At 41.4% G+C, this 22,276-nt stretch overlaps 1 protein-coding gene across 4 annotated transcripts in view; it reads right to left on the bottom strand.

The window, feature by feature from the left end:
- The window catches only part of USP24 (ubiquitin specific peptidase 24), a 155,870-nt gene that overhangs the window by 3,039 nt on the left and 130,555 nt on the right, over positions 1-22,276 (bottom strand). For 3 of the 4 annotated variants that reach the window (XM_061411816.1, XM_061411820.1, XM_061411817.1), the window contains 12 exons: positions 18,129-18,225; positions 15,692-15,808; positions 15,215-15,307; positions 13,407-13,509; positions 12,138-12,259; positions 11,179-11,292; positions 9,235-9,300; positions 7,195-7,261; positions 5,690-5,768; positions 1,435-1,510; positions 936-1,022; positions 508-618 (listed from right to left, as the gene is read on the bottom strand). In XM_061411816.1, coding sequence (XP_061267800.1) covers positions 508-618; positions 936-1,022; positions 1,435-1,510; positions 5,690-5,768; positions 7,195-7,261; positions 9,235-9,300; positions 11,179-11,292; positions 12,138-12,259; positions 13,407-13,509; positions 15,215-15,307; positions 15,692-15,808; positions 18,129-18,225 — 1,132 coding nt within the window. The remainder of the gene's footprint in view (positions 1-507; positions 619-935; positions 1,023-1,434; positions 1,511-5,689; positions 5,769-7,194; positions 7,262-9,234; positions 9,301-11,178; positions 11,293-12,137; positions 12,260-13,406; positions 13,510-15,214; positions 15,308-15,691; positions 15,809-18,128; positions 18,226-22,276) is intronic. The other variant, XM_061411818.1, reaches the window with a different exon arrangement.

The following is a 22,276-nucleotide window of genomic DNA, read 5'->3' as shown; positions in this document are numbered from 1 at the left end:
ACACGTCATTACATTTAAACCTGCTGCATTATTCTACATAGTAAGTGTTCAATAAATAATTCATTCCTTTTTCTACTATAGTGATTAGTATTGAAAAATACTTAAAAATTTGACGCCCCTGACAAGCACACAGATTCCAGTGGCATGAGGCCCTTCTTTTCAAGCATATGTGTTTCTAGGAAGGCTGGTGAGAGCAGAAGGGGAAAGTGGTAATTTTTTGTAACCCAGCAGAATGAAGTACAATCTGGAAGGACCATATCAGCAAACCGGGCTTCATCAGGATGCTCTCCAAGCTGAGTAGAACAGCCAGCAGATTGAGACCAAAGCCTGGATAAGTGTCATGGTGCAACGGCTGCTCTGCTTTCTAAGCACAGAGAATGAGTCCTGAGCAGAGGTTCCCAGAGGGTGGAGCTGGGGTCTCCTTTCTCTCTTGATGATTGAGGTTGTCCCTGGGAAACCTCAGAGCGGGCACTGCCCTTTCACCCAGGACTTGCCCTACAGATGTACCTGCTGTAAGTGTCTCTCTCCATTCTCGTTCGCAGGACTGCTCTCCGACCCGTTACTGCTTCCTGACTGCTCCTTCTCATTCAGCAGTGCTGTGGCATATGCTAACGTGTCCTGCCAGAGATTGAAGCATAAGGAGAAGTCAGGGTGTGCAGTGGCAGGGGCACCGAGGCCGCCCTTCATTTGACCTTTGGGGACGGTGCCTTCATGTCAGCTTCTGTGGCAGGTGGAGCCACACTGAATGACCCTCACTGCTTTCCTTCCAGGCCAACAACTCATTTGCGGCCTTTTCACAGAAAAATCAAGCGTGTCTTCAGTCCTTACTCACTTTTAATGTATACCTCTTTTCTGAGACAGCAGTTTCTGAGAAACACACTAAAAATTCTAACTAAAGGATTTCAATCCACACAAAACCAAAAGACAACTCTCACCTGAGCTGAAATTGTTCGCTGAAAGGTTTTTCCAGTTGATGTTTCATTAGAGACGTTACTCTGTGGTGTCCAATAATGTTCTGACATCTGACATGGAAGGTCAAAAAGGCCATTAGAGATGCCAAATAAGCCCACATGAATGTACAGTTTCTATCAATACATATTACAGTATAAAAAGCATATAGAATAGTGTATAAATTGACCCAGACTTTCTCCCACATCAAGAGATTCTTTTTGATAAGACTGCACTTCTGCTTTTAAGAGTTCACTAAAATACTACCTCTTAAATAATCATCCTTACCTTTTTATAAATTAAATTAAGACAAATGTATTAAGATACAAATCACATGCATAAAGATAGGTATCAACTGTGTGATAACTGTGTGAACTCTGAAAATACTTTGACAGTCTCCAAATCAAGTCTGAGATTTTATTTCCTGATAAGATATGTTGTTATTGATTCCCATGAAATAACCAGAAAAGTTAAAAACTTCATTACCTTCTTCTGCAGCCACTGCACAGCCCAACTCCAGTGGTGGGAATTCTCCTTGAAGTATTCTTTAGCAGCAGGACACCTGGTGATGGCAGGAAATTTTTATTAGCCAAATGCCTTCTTTGCAAATATTCTTGTTTAATACATAGCACTTTAAGATTTGAAACACAAATGTTACTTTCAGTTGTCTTTATATGAAATTTGTATTTTCTTTTGCTTTGGATACATTCACATGTTTAAAACTTCAAAAAGCAGTAAAAGGTAAATATGTAGTGAAAAGTTTCTTATCTATCTCTAACTCATCCACTCAGTTCTACTAAAACTCAAGGTTGGAAAATGAAAAATAACAAACAAAATTAGCCACAACAAATTGTACATTTGATAAATAACCTCTTCATTATTTAAAAAAAATTAGAAGTATAATTGATTTATAAAGTTGAGTTAGTTTCTGGTGTACATATACTTTTTCTGATTCTTTTCAAACTGAAGACAGTTCTCTGTGCTATACAGTAGGCCCTTGTTGTTTATCTATTTTGTACACAGTAGTTTGCATCTGCTAATCTCACACTGCTAATTTATCCTTCCTCAACCTCCTTCCCACTTTGGTAACCATAAGTTTGTTTCCAATGTCTTTTTTTTTTTTTTAAATAAGTTCTTTTGTATCACACTTTAGATCCCACATATAAGTGATATGACACTCGTCTTTGTCTATTTCACTTAGTGTGATGACTTCTAGGTCCATCCGTGTTGCTGCAGATGACACTGTTTAACAGCTGAGTAATATTCCATTGTTTATATGTACTACATCTTCATCCAGTCATCTGTTGGTGGACATTTAGGTGGCTTCATGTCTTGGCTATTGTAAAACAGTGCTGCAATGAACACTGGGGTGTATGCATCTTTTCAACAGTTTTTTCTGGATGTATGTCCAGGAGTGGGATTGCTGAATCATATGGTAGCTCTATTTTCAGTTTTTAAGGAACCTCCATCCTGTTTTCCATAGTGGCTATACCAATTTATACTCCCACCAACAGTGTAGGAGGGGTTCCCGTTTCTCTACAACCTCTCTAGCATTTATGATTTGTAGACTTTTAATGACAGCCATTCTGACTGTTGTGAAGTGATACCTCACTCTAGTTCTGACTCTGATTCACATTCCTCTGACAATTGGCAATGCTGAGCACCTGGTCATGTGCCTCTTGGCCGTCTGTATGTCTTTTTGGTCTTCTGCCCACTTTTTGATTTTTGTTGTTGTTGTTATTAAGTTGTATGAGCTGTTCATATATTTTGGTAATTAAGTCCTTGTTGGATGCATCAATTGCAAATATTTTCTCCCATTCTGTAGGTCGCCTTTTCATTTTGTTTACAGTTTCCTCTGCTGTGCAAAAATGTGTAAGTTTGACTAGGTCCCGTTTGTTTATTTTTGCTTTTATTTCTATTGCCTTGGGAGACTGGCCTAAGAAAACATTGCTACAATTTATGTCAGAGAATATTTTGCCCATGTTCTCTTCTAGTAATGTTAAGGTCTACAATAAATGACCTCTTGATAAAATCAAACTAGTCTTTAATTTTTATAATTTAAATAAGAAAGAATGATATGAGGGAAAAACAATTTAAAACCTGTTTTTGGAGCCCTTTCCATTTGTATTTGCCCACCTAGAAAGCTGTCCTAATTTGAAGATAGTACCGATGGGGAGACCGCCATTAACATATGTAATGAAATGGGATATGTGCAGGATATGGAAGTACATATAAAGACACTACTAATATATGGACTTGGTGTTTGCTGGCATCAGATATGCTATGTGGCCCCAACACTACTTGGAAATACCACTCTTTTAGCCTTTTATGTCATTATGACGACATGCTGTCAGTATGAAGCCTCATTAACGAACCCACAATTGTGGCAGGATGATCTCCATCTGTGTTTACAATATTATGTCATCTGGAAAATGTGTGTTCATGTACTATTTCGATGGAGCTCTCATTTAAATCTGTTGAGGATGCTCAAATGCAGCAGATTAATCCCAACAGATTTCCCATTCTGGTATAAGTCCAAGGATAGCTAAGAATCAGGAAAAATCTGCAGCAAAATAAATTAAGCTAAAGAGAGCTCAGTGCAAAACTCAGTGATGGCAGTGCTGTCTGCTCAGTAATCCTGGGATCCTGGGTTAGTTACACTCCTGGGTATGTATCCTGAAAAGACAAAAACTCTAATTTGAAAAGATACGTGCACCCCAATGTTTACTCTGCAATACTATCTGCAACAGCCAAGACATGGGAGTAACCTACGTGTCCATTAACAGAGACTGGTTTAAGAAGATGTGATGTATATATATTTACACAAAGGAATATTACTCAGGCACACATGTGCTAAGTTGCTTCAGTCGTGTATGACTCTTTATGACCCTATGGACTGTAACCCGCCAGGCTCCTCTGTCCATGGGATTTCCCAGGCAAGAATACTGGAGTGGTTGTCATGTTCTCCATACGTGGCCATAAAATGAAATATTGCCATTTGCAGCAACATGAATGGACCTGGAGAATATTATACTTAGTATCATTTATATGTGGAGTCTTAAATAATACAAAAGAATCTATATACAAAGCAAAAACAGACACACAGACACAGAAAACAAACTTATGGTTACCAGGGGAAAGGGGTGAAAGGAGGGGTAAGTTAGAGGAGTATGGGATTACCAAACACAAACTACTATATATGAAATAGACTAGAAACAAGGATTTACTGTGCAGCACACGGAACTATATTCAGTATCTTGTAACAACCTATAATACACAACAACCTGAAAAAATAATATTAACTGAATCACTTTGTTATACACTTGAAACTAACACAATATTGTAAATCAACTATACTTCAATTAAAAAAAATAACCTTGGATTAGCATGCAGTCACTCTGATCTTTTGTGGGCCAACATAATAAATAGGGGAGCTGAAGTTGCAAATAATTCAGGTTCATTGAGAACCTTTCCAAGGATCTACTGACAGATGAATGGATAAGTAAAATGCAGTACATATACATATCTATACAATGGAATGTTATTCAGCCTTAAACAGAAAGGAAATTCTGACACACGCTACAACATGGATACACCTTGGAAGATGTCATGCTACGGGAAATAAGCCAGTCATGAAAGGAAAAATACTGTATGATTCTATTTATGTGAGGTATCTACAACAGTCAAATTCATGAAGACAAAAAGTAGAAGGATGGTTGCTGGGAGCTGGAGGGAGGAGGAGTGGAGAAGTACTATTTAATGGCTATGGAATTTCAGTTCTGGAAGATGAAAACAGTTCTGGAGATAGATGATGGTGATGGTGATGGCTGCACAACGCTATAATGTACTTAATGCCACTGGACTGTGCACCTAAAATGGCTAAAATGGTGAACTTCACGTTATGTACATTTTAGGGACTTCCCAGGTGGTGCCAGTGGTAAACAACCCGCCTGCCAATGCAGGAGACCTAAGAGACCTGGGTTCGATCCCTGGGTTGGGAAGATCCCCTGGAGAAAGGAATGGCAATCCACTCCAGTATTCTTGCCTGGAGAATTCCATGGACAAAGGAGCCTGGTGGGCTACAGTCCATGGGATTGCAAAGAGTTGGACATGACTGAGTGACTTAACACACACATATTTTAGCACAATTAAATAAAAGGAGAAAAGAACCTTTGCCCTGAAGTCAGTCAGCCTGTGCTCGAGTCCTAGCTCTGACGGCAGGCATGTCACTTAAACCACCCATGGTATGGGACTAGTAACAGCACCTAACCTCCTAAGATTGCTGAAAATGTTAAATGAGAATATAGGCAATATTTCACACAGTGCCTGGGTTCATGGGTTAAGTAGCTGTTAAATGATTTGGCCTCTTGAGAGACTGTTTTGAAAGTGGGGACCTAGAAGCTGACACAGCTGATAGGTAACTAAAGGTATCTTGAGTGATAGTTCATGAATTCTTGCTGTTGAGGTCCCTAAACTCGCCCTGGACTCCTCTCCTTCCTGCACAAACTGTCAGCTTAGCACTTTCCCCGCCCTTGGATCCCATAAGATCTGTTACTTTTAATGCTCCCCTTTTACGTCTCTTTGAAATTGTTTGAATAATTGTCTGTACCATCCAAGCAAGTGTGCCCTGGCTGGCTCAGATTCCCTAGGTACCAAAATAAGGGAATTTTTTTTCTTGAGTCATATCTGACTTGTAACTAAAAACATCATTTACTCAACTGCATTTTGAGTCAATACTTACTTTTGAGCAAGAGTTACAAGGAATTTGACACACTGGTAGCAGCGACTGCTGTCCACATGATTACTGTGGTGCATCAGAGCTGAAGAATAAAGGAAGAAAGTTTAACAATAAAGCACTAAACTTGAGCAGGCCCAGGTAATAGCAGCGCTGCTGTTCTGAACATTCACAGCAAACTTGATAAGCAGACGAGGAGCTTAACCAAAGCACAGTATGCTGACTTAACAGGGTTCTCCAAGTTCTAATGGACAGAAACACTACTTTAAGTAGGATTCAAGAAAAATACAAGGTGGTGAAGATTTGACTTTCAGAAGAACTGAAAAGAACTAAAATTTATATTGGCTGATTTTTCACCTAGAGACTTGGAAAGTTTTCCATTCACTGCAATACTGACAAAGAGCAGTTAAAATACTTCAGTGTGATAAATGGAGATTTATGGTACTATTTCACTTCAACAAATATTTACTGGTCTGTGCTTTGGGCATTTAAAGAAAAATATAGGCAACCCTTGAACAACATGGGCTTGAACTGCACAGGTCCACTTGTATGTGAATTTTTTTCAATAAATATATATAGTACACTACACAATCTGTGGCTGGTTGAATCCTCAGGTGCAGAACCATGGATATGAAGGGTAGACTATGGAACTTGAGCATCCATGGGTTTTGGTGTCCAAGTGGGTCCTGAAACCAGTGCCCTATGGTTACCAAGGGATGACTGTAATGCCTGCTCCCTGCCCTTGAGACGTGTATGGTCTGTAAGTTTCAGAGAGCCTGGGTGCTGCTCAGAGCAGAGAGCACCATTTCAAAGCAGTGGTCTAGAATGTTGTAACTGCAGAACATTTTAAGCATGAATTTCTTTTCTGCAATAAAAGGAGATACTAAAACTTCTTTTAAACACACAGGAATGTCTAAAATGACTCAAGTTAACTGGGAATACAGGTGGATGGTGGGAGTTGGATAAGACTATTTTTAACTAAACTTTTTCTAAGAAATAGCTCATTAAACCACTTTAGCCTTCTGAAAAAGAAAAGGCTGTCAAAAAACTTTTATGAGCAGATAATAAAAATTTGGGTGCATTCATATCACAGGTTAAAAGAAAAAAATAAATTGCATTTCATGAGCTTGACAATACTCTGAGTGTAAGGTTTTAGTCTTTTCCCACCTCAATGGCTACAGAGTGGAAGAAAGGTTTCTTGTTAAGTGGCAAACCTTTAGCTTGCTGAAGAAAGTCATAGCACCCCTGAATCTTACCTGACCCAGTAAAAGGACCTCAAGCTGTTGTCTTACGAAAAGCAGGAGTGTTCAGGGTGGTAAGATCCTCTGGCTTTAAATCTCCTGACTAGACTGAGGGAGTCTAACAGGCCTGACCAGGCAACTCCTGGATTCCTCAGCAATCCATGCCAGGCAGAGTGTGCCAGGCAGACCCTGGGGAGGAGAGGCCGGCTGGCACAATGGGCTCTCTGCACCTTTACTGCAGGCACTTCTTCACAGGGCAGCCATACTTGCCTAGTAATCCGTTTTCTGTCTCAAACACAAACTTGACTCGCTCCACTTGTATGGGATCCTCGATGACCTGTGAGGAGCAGGAGACAAAGGCTGGTAAATGAAAGAAGAAACTTGTGTTACAGCCACTGGTGCCTTTAAAGATAACTTGTTCAAGGGACTATAGTTACTAACATAGTAAAACCAAAAACAAATATGTCATTGCCATATTTTCAACAATATATTAAATTTCAAACTAAAGATAAAAAAATATTAAGCAGTATTTGAAGATCCACACATTTCCTAATACATGCCCTTAAGAACTGACTCTAGGGTTCTCTGTGGGTTATAAGGACATGTATTTCATTATCCCAAAGATAAGAGATTTACGGTTCGCAAAAACCTGTGAAAAAGTTTTGATATAATACAGGCTCTACAAGTCGATGTGTGGAGATTTATGCCACACCACACAAGGCTGGATCTATGGCACACTCTTGCTGTACTTCTAACGCCTGACACTGAGCCGTGCACAATTCAATAAACTAAGCGGGTCTGTTGTTGAGCAGATGAACATCACTCAGTCCCAGTCCTGAGAAGCAATGATCTTACAAAAGCGCTAGGACCAAAAGGAGGCAAAGGACCAGAGAGTCAGGCATTTTAGAAATGGCACCCATGATGTATCTCCATATTCAAAAGTGTTTATTAAATGCTTACCCTGTGCCAAGGCCTCAGGGACCTAAAGGGAAGCCAGTCCCCATCCCACCGCCCGCTCTTTATTTTAAATAGTTCTTGGGCTAGTCTCTCTCATTGGTTCACAGTCAGTCACCAAATTCCACTGATTCTCTTTCTAAACACCTGTTGTTCTGGCCCTAGCCCCTTCTGCTCTGGTCTCTCCTTAGCATAAGCCTTGGTATTGTACACGCAGATTACTGCCACAGACTCCTATATGGTTTTCCAGTTCCAACCCTGCTTCCTTCTTTAGCCCATCCTTTAAGACAACTGCTGGGGTAATCTTTCTAAGACATAAATCAGGTTATATCACTTTCCTGCCGCAAACCCTTCCATGGTGTCCATCACTGATGGCAGAAGTTACTGACTTAAATGTCTACAGAGTCCGAGATGGTAAGAAATGAGCCACGTGGCAGACAACAGCAGTGCTGAGGCAGTGGGAACTGGAGACCACAAGCTTCACGGAAAGGACATGCTGTCACTGCTCTGGGTGGCTGGAGCACGCAGGAAACAGACCAGGGTGGCCAGATGACCTGATTTCTGAAGACAGGTTGGCATCCAGAAATTAAAGAACAGAACAATTTGGGCCAAATAGACAAGACATGTAGGTGGAACCTGGCTACCAGTGTGTCACCACTGGCCTCCAGGGAAAAAGTCCACAGGCACTGGAACCTGGAACTCTTCCTAGTCTGGTCTGGGCTCCTTCCCCAAGCCCCACCAGTTTCCACTCCTTTTAGTCCTACCTCTTCCAGTCACTGAGCAAACCAGGCATTTGTAGAGAGCACAGGCTCCACAGCCAGTCACCTGGCTCAGATCCTGACTGTCAGTTACTGACGATGTCCTTGGGCAGGTCACTCCACTTCTCTAAGTTCAGCTTCTAATAATACCTTATTTCACTGACTGCAGTTGTATTTTTTCCCCTGCCTTTTGCACCTTATAGTGGATTACATTTCAGTTCCGTGGCTCATAGAGATATTTTCAGTAGCACATGGACAGGCTGCAGAGCCAGCCATTCACCTCTCCTGGTTCTTGCGAGGTTCACACAAGATCACACTTGAGCTGAGCACCATTTTCTGTGCATGGTAAGTGAAGCCTTTGCTTTCTGCACTAGAATTGCTTGTGTCCTTGTCTAGCTCCCTCACTAAACATAACGAAATTTATTACCACTCACCTCTGAATCAGTTAAAGCAAGCAGAATGGGTGATGTGAAGAGGACTTGGTGAGTGCAGACCAAATGAATGCAAAAGCAACACAAGGACATACAGTTTTTATTTGCAAATGCATGCTGCCTAGTAAATATCTAAATGCAAGTGAATCAAAACATTCATGACTTACCAGTATCTCATGAAGTAGTTGGAATGTATTCTTTAACTCATGGGGTGGAGCTGTTTCTAGTTGGTTCTGAAATATTTTTTAAAAGCACAAAGATTCCAGTAAGTCTTCAGTGAAAAGCAGGTCGGAGTGGCAATCAACAGTGCTGGGACTCCAGCCTAAGTTCTACCACCACCTGGCTGACCTTGGGCAAGTCATTCCCTTCTCTGGGTCTCAGTTCCCCAAATGCTAAGTCTGGGGACTGAAACAATACCACAACCCTCCCTGCTATAACCCTCCATGATATTTCACTATGAAATTAGGAAGGAGAAAGGGAAAGAAGCAGAAAGGAAGGGAGAGGGTTTTTAGTCACTAAACAGGCCTCAATTTGTACTTATATTTCATTTATACTTATTCTGTTTTGTTGACTATTCTTGAGTAGCTATGAGAATGCTAATTAGAGTGTTCTGAGATCAATACGCTGTAAGTGAAATATAAGAAAAGTCTGCTTAGGAAGTAGAAAAATCTGCCAAGACACACTAAATGAAGAAAGCAAGGCTGAGAAAACTCACAGCCCTGTGCATTTTAATAACCTTACACACAGCATGCAGTGGGAGAGGACACTGCATGATGACAGGGCGTGTGCAAGGTGCTGGGTCTGGCACTAAGTAAGTACTGCATGTATCATGCCTCACTGAATCTACACAATCTGTGAGGTCTGGGCAAATTTCCTCTTGTTTTTCGGAAGAGGAAACTCTCCTTCGTTATATAATTAGTAAACAGTAAAGAGAGGTCTCAATCAACCCTGATACAGGCAGATCTGTACAGAAGACACTGAGGGCAAAACATACTTTAACAGAGCTTGGAGGCATGGCCCACTGATCGCAGCCACTTGTTAACACTACCTGTATCACTATTACAGATCCTGGGGCAGGCAAGGTGTGGGGCAAACTAAAATATCTCTTGTAATTTCACACAAAGAAGAGTGGAAAGACACGTAACCGACGTGACAATACTGGCTGGTGATGGTCGAGATGGACTTTGCATACTTTTTCACAAAGGGAATGAAGTCATGTATTCTCCATGGAATTAAAAATTAAAAGATTAAAAATGAATAAAAATGGTATGCATAGGCTTAAAGGTTTTTCTAGTAATCCCTAGCAAGGCAGTAGGTAAGAGCACAGCCCTGGAGCCACACTGCTGATATTCAAACTCCCCCTCTGCCACTTACTAGTTGTGTGGCACTGGTGTCTTCAGCACCTTCAATTCCAGTATCTACACCTCACAGGAGTTATGTGCTAGAGAATTACGTGAGTTAAATACCAAATACGCTTGGAACTGTGCTTGGCATCCAGAAAATGAAACATAAGTAATTACTACACACTGATCAGAGCTTCATAATGAACTACATATATTACTACTTCAGAAGGTGAGAAAAATCAATCTACTTTTGATTTTTTACATGTGGACTGGGGAAATAACCTGAAACTTTAAAACCATTTTATACAATAATGGTCACCATAGTATTAAAGTATTATTCTTAATAGTTAAAAATTGCACCCAATGCAAATGTGCCTCACTGGGAAGGGAATGGCTGAGTAAATTGTGATACATGAGAGATACATGAAATACACTCAGGTAGCTTTTAATGATATGGAATATCATTAAATATAATGTCAATTGAAAAAAGAGGGCACAAAAATCATATAGACAATAAAATCCCAATTATGTTAAAATATACACACAGAAAATAAAAAGGAAACGTGAGAGAATATTCATGCTGATCACCATAAATGGTGAGATTCTGCATTTTTTTTATTCATTTAAAAAATGAGTCTATACTATTTTTATGATTAGGAAAACAATTAAAGTTATTAAAAGAAGCAAAGCGCCTGGGAGCAGAAGAAATGCTTTCCTAGGTCTCAACTGCAGGCTCGCAGGCTACCACAGGTGTTCACGAGGTCCTACCTTAATGAAATGCAGCATGGTGAAGGAGAAATGCTCGTTACAGAAACAGCAGTACACCACCATCTCGATGAGCGCCAGCAGTGAGCCCGTCAGCTCTCGCAGAGCGAACATTACCTAGTGAGGGTAGAAGAGGAGTCTTTCTTTTGTCACAGTTCCCTGTTAAAACGCTGTTTCCGACTTTCACTGAAGTCTACTCAGATTAAGGACCATCAACACTGCCTCAAAATAGTTTGAGTCTGTCTGAGAGTTAACACAATTTGTGCAAATGTGTACCTTTTTCTCACTTTTATCAGTCACTTTTATCAGACTTTAAAAGGGGATCTCCCCCATTAAAATAACCACTGATAGGTCCAAAAAATACATGACGTTAAGCTTAAAAAAAAAAAAAAGAGATATAGCACAGCACTGTTGATGTAAATAAAAACTAGTATGATTATGTTCACCAAGTCATACATATAAAAGTCAAGTTACAGAACAAGGATTGGAAGATTACATTCTTAAGGTGCAGTAGCTCTGGGTGGAAGGGAGAGGGACCTCAACAGGAGGTTGTGAAGAGCTCACTTCTATACTCCTGAGGTTGAAAAACCCGTATGCTTCAGAGCTGTAGTATTTCAGGACCAAGGACACACACAAGATTGGGAATAAACCCTCTGATAATAAATGGAGTGACTGTGACTCGGCGGGGGACCGTGGTGGTGTGTGTGTGCCATATACCTCTTCCTGGGACCTGGAGGCCCAATTCTTAGTTGCAGGGTGGACAAATAATATTCTCTTCAGCTGCCTATTTCTTTCTGACATACATACAGGAAGTAAAACTAATTTGAAATAATTGCTTCTTAACTATACTCCCCTATACGAGAGTAACATACAAAATACAACTAATAACAAAAGGTATTTTTTTCCCTCAAAAAGAAGAAAACAGATAAAAGGAAAATGGCATTAGTGGAACAAGGACATACCTCTAACAGGTAAGGTTTCCCTTCAGACAGGAACAACAGGGCTTCGACTTCCTCGTGGAGGGGCAGCAGGGGGCTCGAGGGGGCAATGCTAATAGGCGGTCGTTGTTTAAACACACCCGGAGCTTTAGGAAATCAAAGGAAAAAGCCACCTCGTGTTACCACGTGAAACCGACGTCTACAAGGTAAGGCGACTGCCTCAAGATTCACACACCCAACTGCTGAACATGTACAGCCGTCTCTCATAGTCATGAGACTTGAGAAAAGGCTTCCTCTCTCTTTCAATGTGTGCCCTGGACTAACTGTTAAATCCCTAGACTCCCAGTGATTCATACCCAAGATAATCCTTTCGAAGAAGTTTAAAATGAGAAAAAAAAAAAACTCCCAAAGTGCCTCTGAAGACACCGAGGACAAGGCACTTCTGCTGCTTAAACAACTGCCAATGCTGAGCAGAATCTCTCACATGGAAGGGGTTACCCTACACGCCAAACAAGCAAGGACGCTCCCTCTCAATTTTCTTTCGCAGACCCGTCTGAACTCACAGAGGAGGTAGCTTCATCTTTTAGATTGGTGAATCAGAATTTAGCAAGCACAGTCTAGCTCATGTCTGACTATACGAGAGTTCCCCCACATTGCTCAGAGAGCCAACAGTGTCTCTAGGTCAGAGGGATGCACTGTGATTTTAATCTAGTTTCCTGGTCAGAAGATGTGAAAACCCTGCCATAGGCTCTGGGGTCAGAGGATTGTGTTCCGCACTGGCTGCTACACCTCTGACCAGCTGTGAGATGTGGGAGTTACTCGCGCTCTCCCCATCTTAGCTCCCGCACACTCAGAAGGGGAACCGACCTCACAGGTTTGCTGAGGGGATTCAACACAACAAACTGAGAGCCCCAGCAGAGGCACAACACGCGGAACACTGGGGACTGTACAGCAGCTTTACTGCGCTATCGGTGCTGTTGTTGGTGGTGCTGTCAGGATAAGGCCTGCCAACAGTGTAGAAATGTAGCCTTTAAACCCAGAGTGTTTTTAAATGCTTCAATATCCCACCCCAAATAAATTATTGACTTTCTCTTGTGACAAACTAGTAAAAATAAGGTGAAGCTTAACATGAATTGAAACAAAAAATTTTAAGCATCCCTCAAATATCAAATAGCCAAATGAGAAGCCACTAACATACATTTAATTGCCAACATTATCATTCTCTACGTGTTGCTCACAAACTCACCATCTCTGCATTTCCTTGACATACTAAAGACAGGCGTTGAAGCTTACCAACATTCCTCTGGGAAGAGACATCTGAATGCAAGACGAGCAACGCCACCGTGTTGTGGAGGTTCCCGAATTCTCGAGCTTGTGCAGAACTCCACCGACGTATCTGTTGTCGGAGAAAATAAAGTGGGTGTTAGTGCTCTGGTGAGAAACGAGGGACAAGGAAGGAAGAGGTGCGTAGGTGCATGATATTCTGAGCCACATTCTTTCTCAATGTTTGACAGTACGAGAGATCAAAGGACAGAAAACTCACAGGTTTTAAGCCAACTTAAGAGTGGCTTAACACAGATATATATGGATTTGTATTCTACAACAAATACTATCATGCAGTCCTGTTTAGGCACTGAGCTCTCACCATGTGCTAGGTAACTCTCCTGCACCAGTACAGTGGGGAAAGCCCGTGAGGCTGGAGGTCTGCAGGCCTGGCCCCCTCTGCCACTCACTGATCTGTGCGGATGTGGGCGAGTTCTCTACCTGACTTCCTTGTATCAGGACGGGGACAACCTACCCACTACCTGTTCCGCACCCACTTCATGGTTGGGAGGACCAATGAAACATTAAAGGTGAGAACGTTTTCAAACTTATGTGCTCCATAAATGCAAAACAATATTAATCATACAATATAATATCATTAATTAAACTGAATATTATTTAAATTACAATGAATTTAAAATAATCGTCAGTGTTAATGGAGCCCCCGAGAAGGAAAAGCTTGAAGTAAAAAATTGATACTCAACATAATATCAGCACACAGAGCAAGTTACTGTCAGTGCATTTATTTAGGCCACACTGTGTGGCATGCAGGATCTTAGTTCCCTAACAAGGGATTGAACTTGTACCCCCTCCAGTGGAAGTGTGGAGTCTTAGCCACTGGACCACCAGAGAAGTCCCGTTTTCAACATTAAGGAGTCAGAGTGGCTAGGTGGTATGACAGGAAGTGGAGAGGAGGCCTAAATGACAAGTCTGTCTCCCTTAATAAAAAAAGGAAAGCTTCCCTAGGCAGTGAATCACAGACAGTGGAAACTAGAGCTTAAGTCCTGTGATCCTGAACGAGTCACAATTTCTCTCAGCTGTAATTCTTGCCCAAGAAGGGGGATGAAACTACCTGTTTTACTGAACTGTGAACTTCAGAGGTAGAGCATGAAAAGTAACCGGTTGTGTCTGGCACATAATAACTGCTCCATACATAGTATTTATCATTACAGCATGTTGACATTTTATGTATTTTAAATCTATCAAACAGAAGAAATATAATGATTGGAAAAAACACACCAACATAGGAACTTCAAACAGGAGAGTCCTTTGAGGATATATTTGACTCTACTATTCCAAAAATAGTAGAAAAAAAAAAAAACATTTCCCTTTCATTTTCTGAATATGAGTATCACAACTGCAGCAACGCTGCTCAGCACTTAATGGTTCAACTTCACATGTGAATAATGGCCTGTGACAGCATCCCAGGTAAGCACCTCCACCAGGCCTTGCTCACAGTCCCAGAGAGTGAGTGGAGGAGGACCCGTGTCACTCTTTCTGAAGGCTTTTGAATTCCCCGAGCAGAACCCATTTTTCCTCCTAGGACACTTGGCACTTCACATTTTGACTGATGTCTGAGTTAGTCATTCCCACTGGTTATGGCATTTAAATAAATTCTATGAGGAGGTTGTAAAAATAACTAAACTCCAAAGAATTTTAAAAGCTATACAGCACTTGTTGTACCTGAACTCTGATGAAACTTACAAAGAGAGACACTGTGGCTATGACCAAAACCGTGGCCAGGTCACTGGGCTGTATGAAGGAAAAGCAGGCAGTACCTGGGTGCTCTGCCGGCTGGCCCCGAGGAGGAAGCTGATCATGTGTCGCAGAGCAGAATGCTTCAGAAGGAGATCCCCAGCCTTAATCCCCTGCTGTCATAAGAAACAGAATGACAAATTATGTTCTTATCCAGATAGAAAGCTATTCCAAAAATACAGCCAAGAGAGAAGCTTTAAGTAGTAAGTGTTTAAATGCCACAATTTACATATAGAAAGTACTTGTTGAAAACCTAACAGCCCTGTGGTGCTGCACAATGGCCCCTCATTTCAATGCAGACTCTTGCTCCAACAATAAGAAATCACCCCCACCTACCTATGCTGGATTCTTACAAGTAATATAACACACAATTGAAGATTTTTAAAAAGGAACACTTGTAAAATTATATCATATAGGTCCTATGTTGACCAATATAAAAGTTTTGCATATATAAAATTCCTTTAGACTATAAATCCCTAGTGGAAAAAAAAATCATTTACCTTTTGCACAAAAGTGTTGAACAGGAAAAAGTACTGAGCACAGTTTTTACAATTTTCGGGGACATCTTTATCCAACAGAGCAAGTAGTACCTCCAGTAACTGATGAAGGCTCTTTAACTGGTTAGAGGAGAAATTACATAAAGAAAAAGAATGTAAGATGGACATCTGTAATAGGATTAACCTGAAATAAACCACCATAAGAACAAAAGGAAAAGTCTGATTGATACAATCCAGTCTCAGATTCAGATGGATTTATGCTTTGGAGAGCAGAAACAGAATTATCAATTTGATCTTCCAGGAAGACTGGTAGAACTGTAGAAATAATGAAAGAAAAGCCTAGTTTTGTTTCCTCGCCTTCAGACTCAAGGGCATGGTTCCACTGCCTAATGGTCACATTTTCTAAAAAGCCCAGTTCTTTCTTTTAAAAAAAAGGCAGGGGTTTTAGAGGAAACACTTCTGAATCCCTCCCTCCACTTTGCTACTTCTTCACATAATCACAGATGCAAAGAATAAAAAACACAGACACAGGCAGAGAGGCTAGGAACCAAGCCAATGGAGCAAATGGAGAGCAACAGCCTGACAGAATGACAACGGTAATATCAACTCAACTGTGAACTTACTTGAAAGCCCGCTGACGCCTCATGGAAAGCTTTGAAAAACATTTTATTTGTTTAGAAACCATTTTGGTTATCACATTGCTTCTTCTTCCCCTCCCACCCCAACTGTTTCTGGACAAGTCCCTGGAAATCCATGTGTGACCTGAGGATTGAGACCCGGCTTACTACTCTTGTCAGTTCCTTTCCTCTGGAGAAGGCTCTCATAGGCTTTTGAAATATTCCCATCCATCCTGTCATACTCTTAATAAATTCAGTAAAATCTACCATGCATGTAGCATTCCATTTCAAAGTGCTTTCCAATATAAAGTGGGTGGCAAGTGGCACCATTTCCATTAAGGGGGAAACACATAATATAACAACAGCTGAGGATCAAGTGGAATTTACTGAGGCCAATGGTTTACATCCTCCACCACTCCCTTCACTTTCCTCCCCCTGCAGTCCTGCTTTTAGAGGCTGGTGGGGTGACGCGCTATGGCCTGACCCCATCTGTAGGTAGACTGCATTGATTCTGCCTTTATCCTTTGTCTGGGTTGGTACATGGGAGGAAGCAGGAGCGGGAGAACATTCTTACGTTAACTATCTCAGAGAACTTCCACAGGGTACTTCAGAGCAACGGTATCTAAGCTGTCCTAGGCAGCTCCCAATGACTTATTTTTTTAATATTCTGCAACCAAGTAAGGTTTTGTGAAGAATGGTTCTGCTGTTTAAGCTGACTGAAAGCCACTGCCTTAGAGTAAACCTCCTTCCCCTTTCTTAGGATTCTTGGAACTGAGACGGACAGTGTTCTTCTTCTAGGTCCTTCCCGAAGAGTGTATCTGACCTCCTTCTCCATCCTGGACTGAAACTTGTCTGCAAATAGAGCGCCCCGGCTCAGGAATGTTGAAGGAACTAAGTGCTTGGGTGCCATGCACTGGGACTGCACCAACGGCCTCCTGCAAGGACTTGCTCAGGGTTGAACAGTAAAGCCAACAGCTGAATTTGAAGCAGCAATTCCCAGAATTTACATTTAGCTCCCTGAGACACTGCCTCCAGCCAACGTTTATAAGGAGCCAATTCATTCTGAATACAACATTTTTCAAAGTTTTCCATGTAGTGTCAGCTGTTTGAAACAGCAAACTTGGGACGTTACTGCTGTATTTGCTAGGACTTAACAGATTGAATAATCAGACTCATGTCATTTATGTCCCTAAGACTTAAAATTTGGGGGAAACTGAGAATGGTAATAAATACCATGTTGTTTGAGCGCGTGTGGAATTGTGAACTAGAAGAAAATATGTTACAGAAAACAGGGTTAGGAAGAGGAAGAAATTCAGAATAACAGGAACAAGGATTAGGGAATAACAGAGATCAAAGAAGGAGCTACTGTGGCCAGTGCCCCTGGATGGATGGCACCGTCTGGTCCGTTGCCAAATGAAGGTTCAGATCATGAACACAGCTTCTGAAGAAAGAGACAAAGCCAGGGGTGGCTCAAAATGACTGCTGGTCTAGACTACAGACTCCAGACTCAGGCTGGTCTTTACGCAGAGACTGAGCACAAACTCTTGGGAGAAGACTCTGAGAGGGAAGAGTTCTAGACAAAAAGCCCTGATGCAGATCAAAGCAGATCTGAATTCTGAGCCTACCCTGACGTCTGGGATCTGAGGAAGAGAGGACAGAACGCCTTCCAGCCTGGCACTGATCAGGACGTCAGTTCACGGAACATGCATTTTTATGTGGAAAGTTACCAGACTCTAATCCTAGGCTTCTTTTCTTATTATGTGCAATTTGAAACATTTGGTAAAAACAGAATGTGTAAACAGTATTTGGAAAACAAGACTGACCTTATCCTGATAAAACAAGGCACTGTCTAGGGTCTTCTCCAGGATTGTGGCCACAGCAACGCGTACTTCTCTCACATTGCATTCCAACAAGAAAATCCTAACAGAGAGAGGAAGAGGTGTAAAAAAGCAAGCAGATTTCTATAACCCAACCTTCCCAACACGGGTCCCATCTACTATCCAAGGAAAAAATTACTCCAAAATGTCAGTTCAAGTCTCCTGAGTGTTGGCACACATAGGCCCTCGTGAGAGAGGAAGAAGATGAAAGAGGAAAAATGAGACCTTTGCACTCGGAAGTTAGATTTTTTTTCTGTTTCTTCCTTTTTTCCCCCTAACATGAGTATCTGTATAAATGTAAATTTGGACTTCAAGAGATATAAAAGCAAAGAACCTAAGGTTTTATAAATTCCGTTTACTCAGGAGTAATTTTCCCTGGCACCCCTTCGATTTCTCAGAATAGGATACTAGTTAAAAGAGTTCTCAGTCAACACAGTACTTCCTAAACCCTCTGTTCACCTACATTGCCATCCGATTTTCACTTCCCTTTCCTTTCCTCTCCCAACTCTGACTTATTACGTGGTCCTCCTGGAAGCATGTGAGGCTGAAAAGGCCCTGCTCCCTTCCTTTCTTCTCCTATGATGACGACAACGAGAGCAGTTAAGGCTTACCAGGCATGTCCATTACATTCGATACGCCCAGTGTTACACTCAGACACTACACTGTTTGCTGAAAAGGCATGACCTAACCCAACCCTCTGCACAGTGAGGTGGCAGATGCAGCAGCCTCAGGTGTGGTGGGGGTGGCGGGGAGGGGTGGGGGGGGTGGCACCATCAGTATCCCTGGGGCTGCGTGAGAGTGATAACTACCTACCTTAGAGCAACGAGCTAACTGCATGCATTCCCACATGCAGTGAGCCTTTCTCTGCTTCATACACGCACTCTGACATGACAACCCTTACTATAATCAGCACAGTGAGAACTTAACTATTTCTAATATTTCTTAACAGAAAATTCTCACTGTTTCATGAGAAAGATTTAAATACAACATAATTTTGATGACCCAAGTCAAAACTGCCCAGATGAGGTGTTCTTTCAAGTCACAGCAGTGAAAGCTGCCCATGTCTCCGTCTTGAGGGCAGGATGAGCTGACAGCCCTGCCCTCCTTCTCCCCATAGGAAGACGAGAGAGGAGCTTTCCAAGGATGCTTCACTTCTGCTCATTCCAGGTAACTGTTAATGCTAAGCATTAGCTACCTAATGTGAACCCGACACAAAGGCTGTCCACCATCCACTAAGGTTCTAAGTGATAACTCTAGGGAAGTTTACTTCTGTAATATTTGGCCCTAGGGGTCTGATTAGGTTCAGGCACAATTCTTTTGGGAAGAACATTAATGGGGGTGCTCCACGTTACCTATCACAGCCATTAGGAAGCACTGTGAGAATGCAAAGAAATCCAGAATACGGGCAACTCTATAGGTCGAATGACCCGTCTCACCCCAAATACATGGCATGACAGAAAAGGTGGTGGGGATATGGACGATTACAGATTAAAAGAACAGGAAGAGACATACACACCAAATACAACATGGGAAGCTCATTTGGATCCTGATTTGTACAAATTCAATGGTAAAATGACACTTTTGAGACATCTGGGGAAATCTGAACGTGACTGTGTATAGGATGATGTGATATGAAGGAATTATCATTTTTGTTTGGAGTGACGATGGTAAAGTGTTTACAATTTTTTTTTGTTTTTACCTTAACCTGTTAAGAGATATATGCTGAAAAATTTAGAATGAAATAATGATGTCTGAAGGTTACTTTAAAATACATCAGAGAATAAAGGTATGAGAATGTGTAGAATAGGAATAAGTAAACATGACTGGCCAAATGCTGACAACCTGAGCTGGGGACGGGTACAGGCTCTCTACTTTGCTGTATGTTTAAAAATTTCCAGAGGAAAAAAATTTTTTTTTAAAGATGTAAAGTACCCTTCAGGTTAGTAATTTTTTAGATCAATTTAAAAGCAGTATTTGCTTCTAGTTTCGGAGAAGTCAATGGTACCCCACTCCAGTACTCTTGCCTGGAAAATCCCATGGACGGAGGAGCCTGGTAGGCTGCAGTCCACAGGGTTGCTAAGAGTAGGGCATGACTGAGTGACTTCACTTTGACTTTTCACTTTCATGCATTGGAGAAGGAAATGGCAACCCACTCCAGTGTTCTTGCCTGGAGAATCCAAGGGACGGGAGAGCCTGGTGAGCTGCCGTCTATGGAGTTGCACAGAGTCGGACATGACTGAAGCGACTTAGCAGCAGCAGCAGCAACAGCAACAGCTTCTAGTTTAATTTTTTACAGTTATAATTACACTTAAAAATTTCCCCTGAAGAGGACTACATGGAGGGGCTGATCTGAGATAACAGCCTCTTCAAGTTCACTAAGGTATTAATATAGTGCATATTTATTCTTTTAGTTGTAACACTGACAACTTAAGTTGTATTAAAAGTGCTAAAGAAATTGTATTTAGAGAAAAGTGAAAGTGAAGTGAAAGTGTTAGCTGCTCAGTTGTGACCAACTCTGTGTGACCCCATGGACTGTAGCCCTCCAGGCTCCTCTGTCCATGGGATTCTCCAGGCAAGAATACTGGAGTAGGTACCTATTCTTCTCCAGGGAATCTTCCTGACCCAGGGATCAAACCTGGGTCTCCTATGTTGCAGGCAGATTTTTTTTTACTGTCTGAATCACCAGGAAAACCCAATTAGAGAAAAAAGAGAATAGAAAATATTAATTCTTCAAATAATGAAATCCGAGCAACTGATAATGATGAGTAATTGGGTTTTATAAAGAAAGGGACAAAATATAATAAACTCTAAAAAATGTCAGGAAAAATTTAGATTAGGTAATTTACTAAGATTCTTTTTACCATGTAGGAATTCTAAGAAACCAAATCACACTATCAAAGGAAGTTACTGAGTTTTTCCTGGAGATATTTAAGAGCAAGCCTGCTTGAACATAAAAGGGAGTTAAATAAATATTTTGCCATATTCCTTTCAAATGGATGGGTCTATGATGTTCTACTGCTTAACACAATACTCAGGAGTCCTGATGGGAGGATATTTTGGAATTGAGCTGGAAAAATGGGTGAAAGATTATCTTTAAAGTAAATTCTAAAAGGACAGGCAAAAATGCTTGAAAGACACATTGGTTTATTCTTTCTTTATGAACTGTATGCATGTATGTACACACACATACTGAGCACTTAAGCTTGCCAGGCTCTATGTGTACAGCAGGGAATCAAACACACATAGCTTCTGATCGTCAAGAAGCTGGCGTCTTTAGAGGGGACAGGCAAAACAAAGGAGCAAACCCACAGGGTGGACCTACTTTAAACTGGGTGGTCGGGAGTGAACATCCTCTTTGCCATCTGACGGGTGAGAGGGTGTTTGCTATGCAGAGATGAGGGGAAACTGTTCTAGGTAGAGGGAACAACAGGCAAAAAGGTCTTTGCAGAACAAAGAGCTTAGTGTGTTCAAGGAATCAACAAGCCGGTGAATGCTAAGATAGGAGGATAGTGAAACACACAGGCAAAGCCATATTCAAGGGAGGCCTTTTGTGTTCTATTATGGTAAAGATTTTGGTTTTATTATGAGCAATCAGAATCCACTGAAGAAATTTTAAGCAGAGAAGTAACATGATCTACCTTGTTTTAAAAGGAACGCTTTTGTTGCTGTATGAGGCACACTGGACTAGGGGAGGTGGAGATACTAAATGAGCCAATAAATGAATGTTAGAAGCTCAGACCTAGAGCTGAAGGGGAAATGGGACCAAGAGTTTCTGGATCTTAACTTGCCACTGGATGACGAACTCCCTGTGAGAAAGGAGTGGCATTTCTGAATTCCCTGTGGTCTGCCTTAAGTTGAGAGGTACGAGAGTGTATTTGTATGCTGACAGCAGTGACCTGGTAGAAAATTCTCGAAGATAAAGATGCTGGAATGATAAAGAACCAACTTCCTTGAGAAGCCTTGCTCATGTAGAGAGATTCATTTTGAGAGGCGAGAGGACACTTCTTCCATCCGATCAGGAGGAAAGAAGATGGGAAGAGACTGGCTGGTGTGTAACTTGTGACAGGGGATGGTGGGCGCTGCTGCTCATCTGC

Source organism: Bos javanicus, chromosome 3 (genome assembly GCF_032452875.1).
Source record: "Bos javanicus breed banteng chromosome 3, ARS-OSU_banteng_1.0, whole genome shotgun sequence".
Lineage (NCBI taxonomy): Eukaryota > Metazoa > Chordata > Mammalia > Artiodactyla > Bovidae > Bos > Bos javanicus.
Note: the sequence above shows the minus strand (reverse complement) of the source record. Positions and strands in the feature narration are given on the sequence as shown.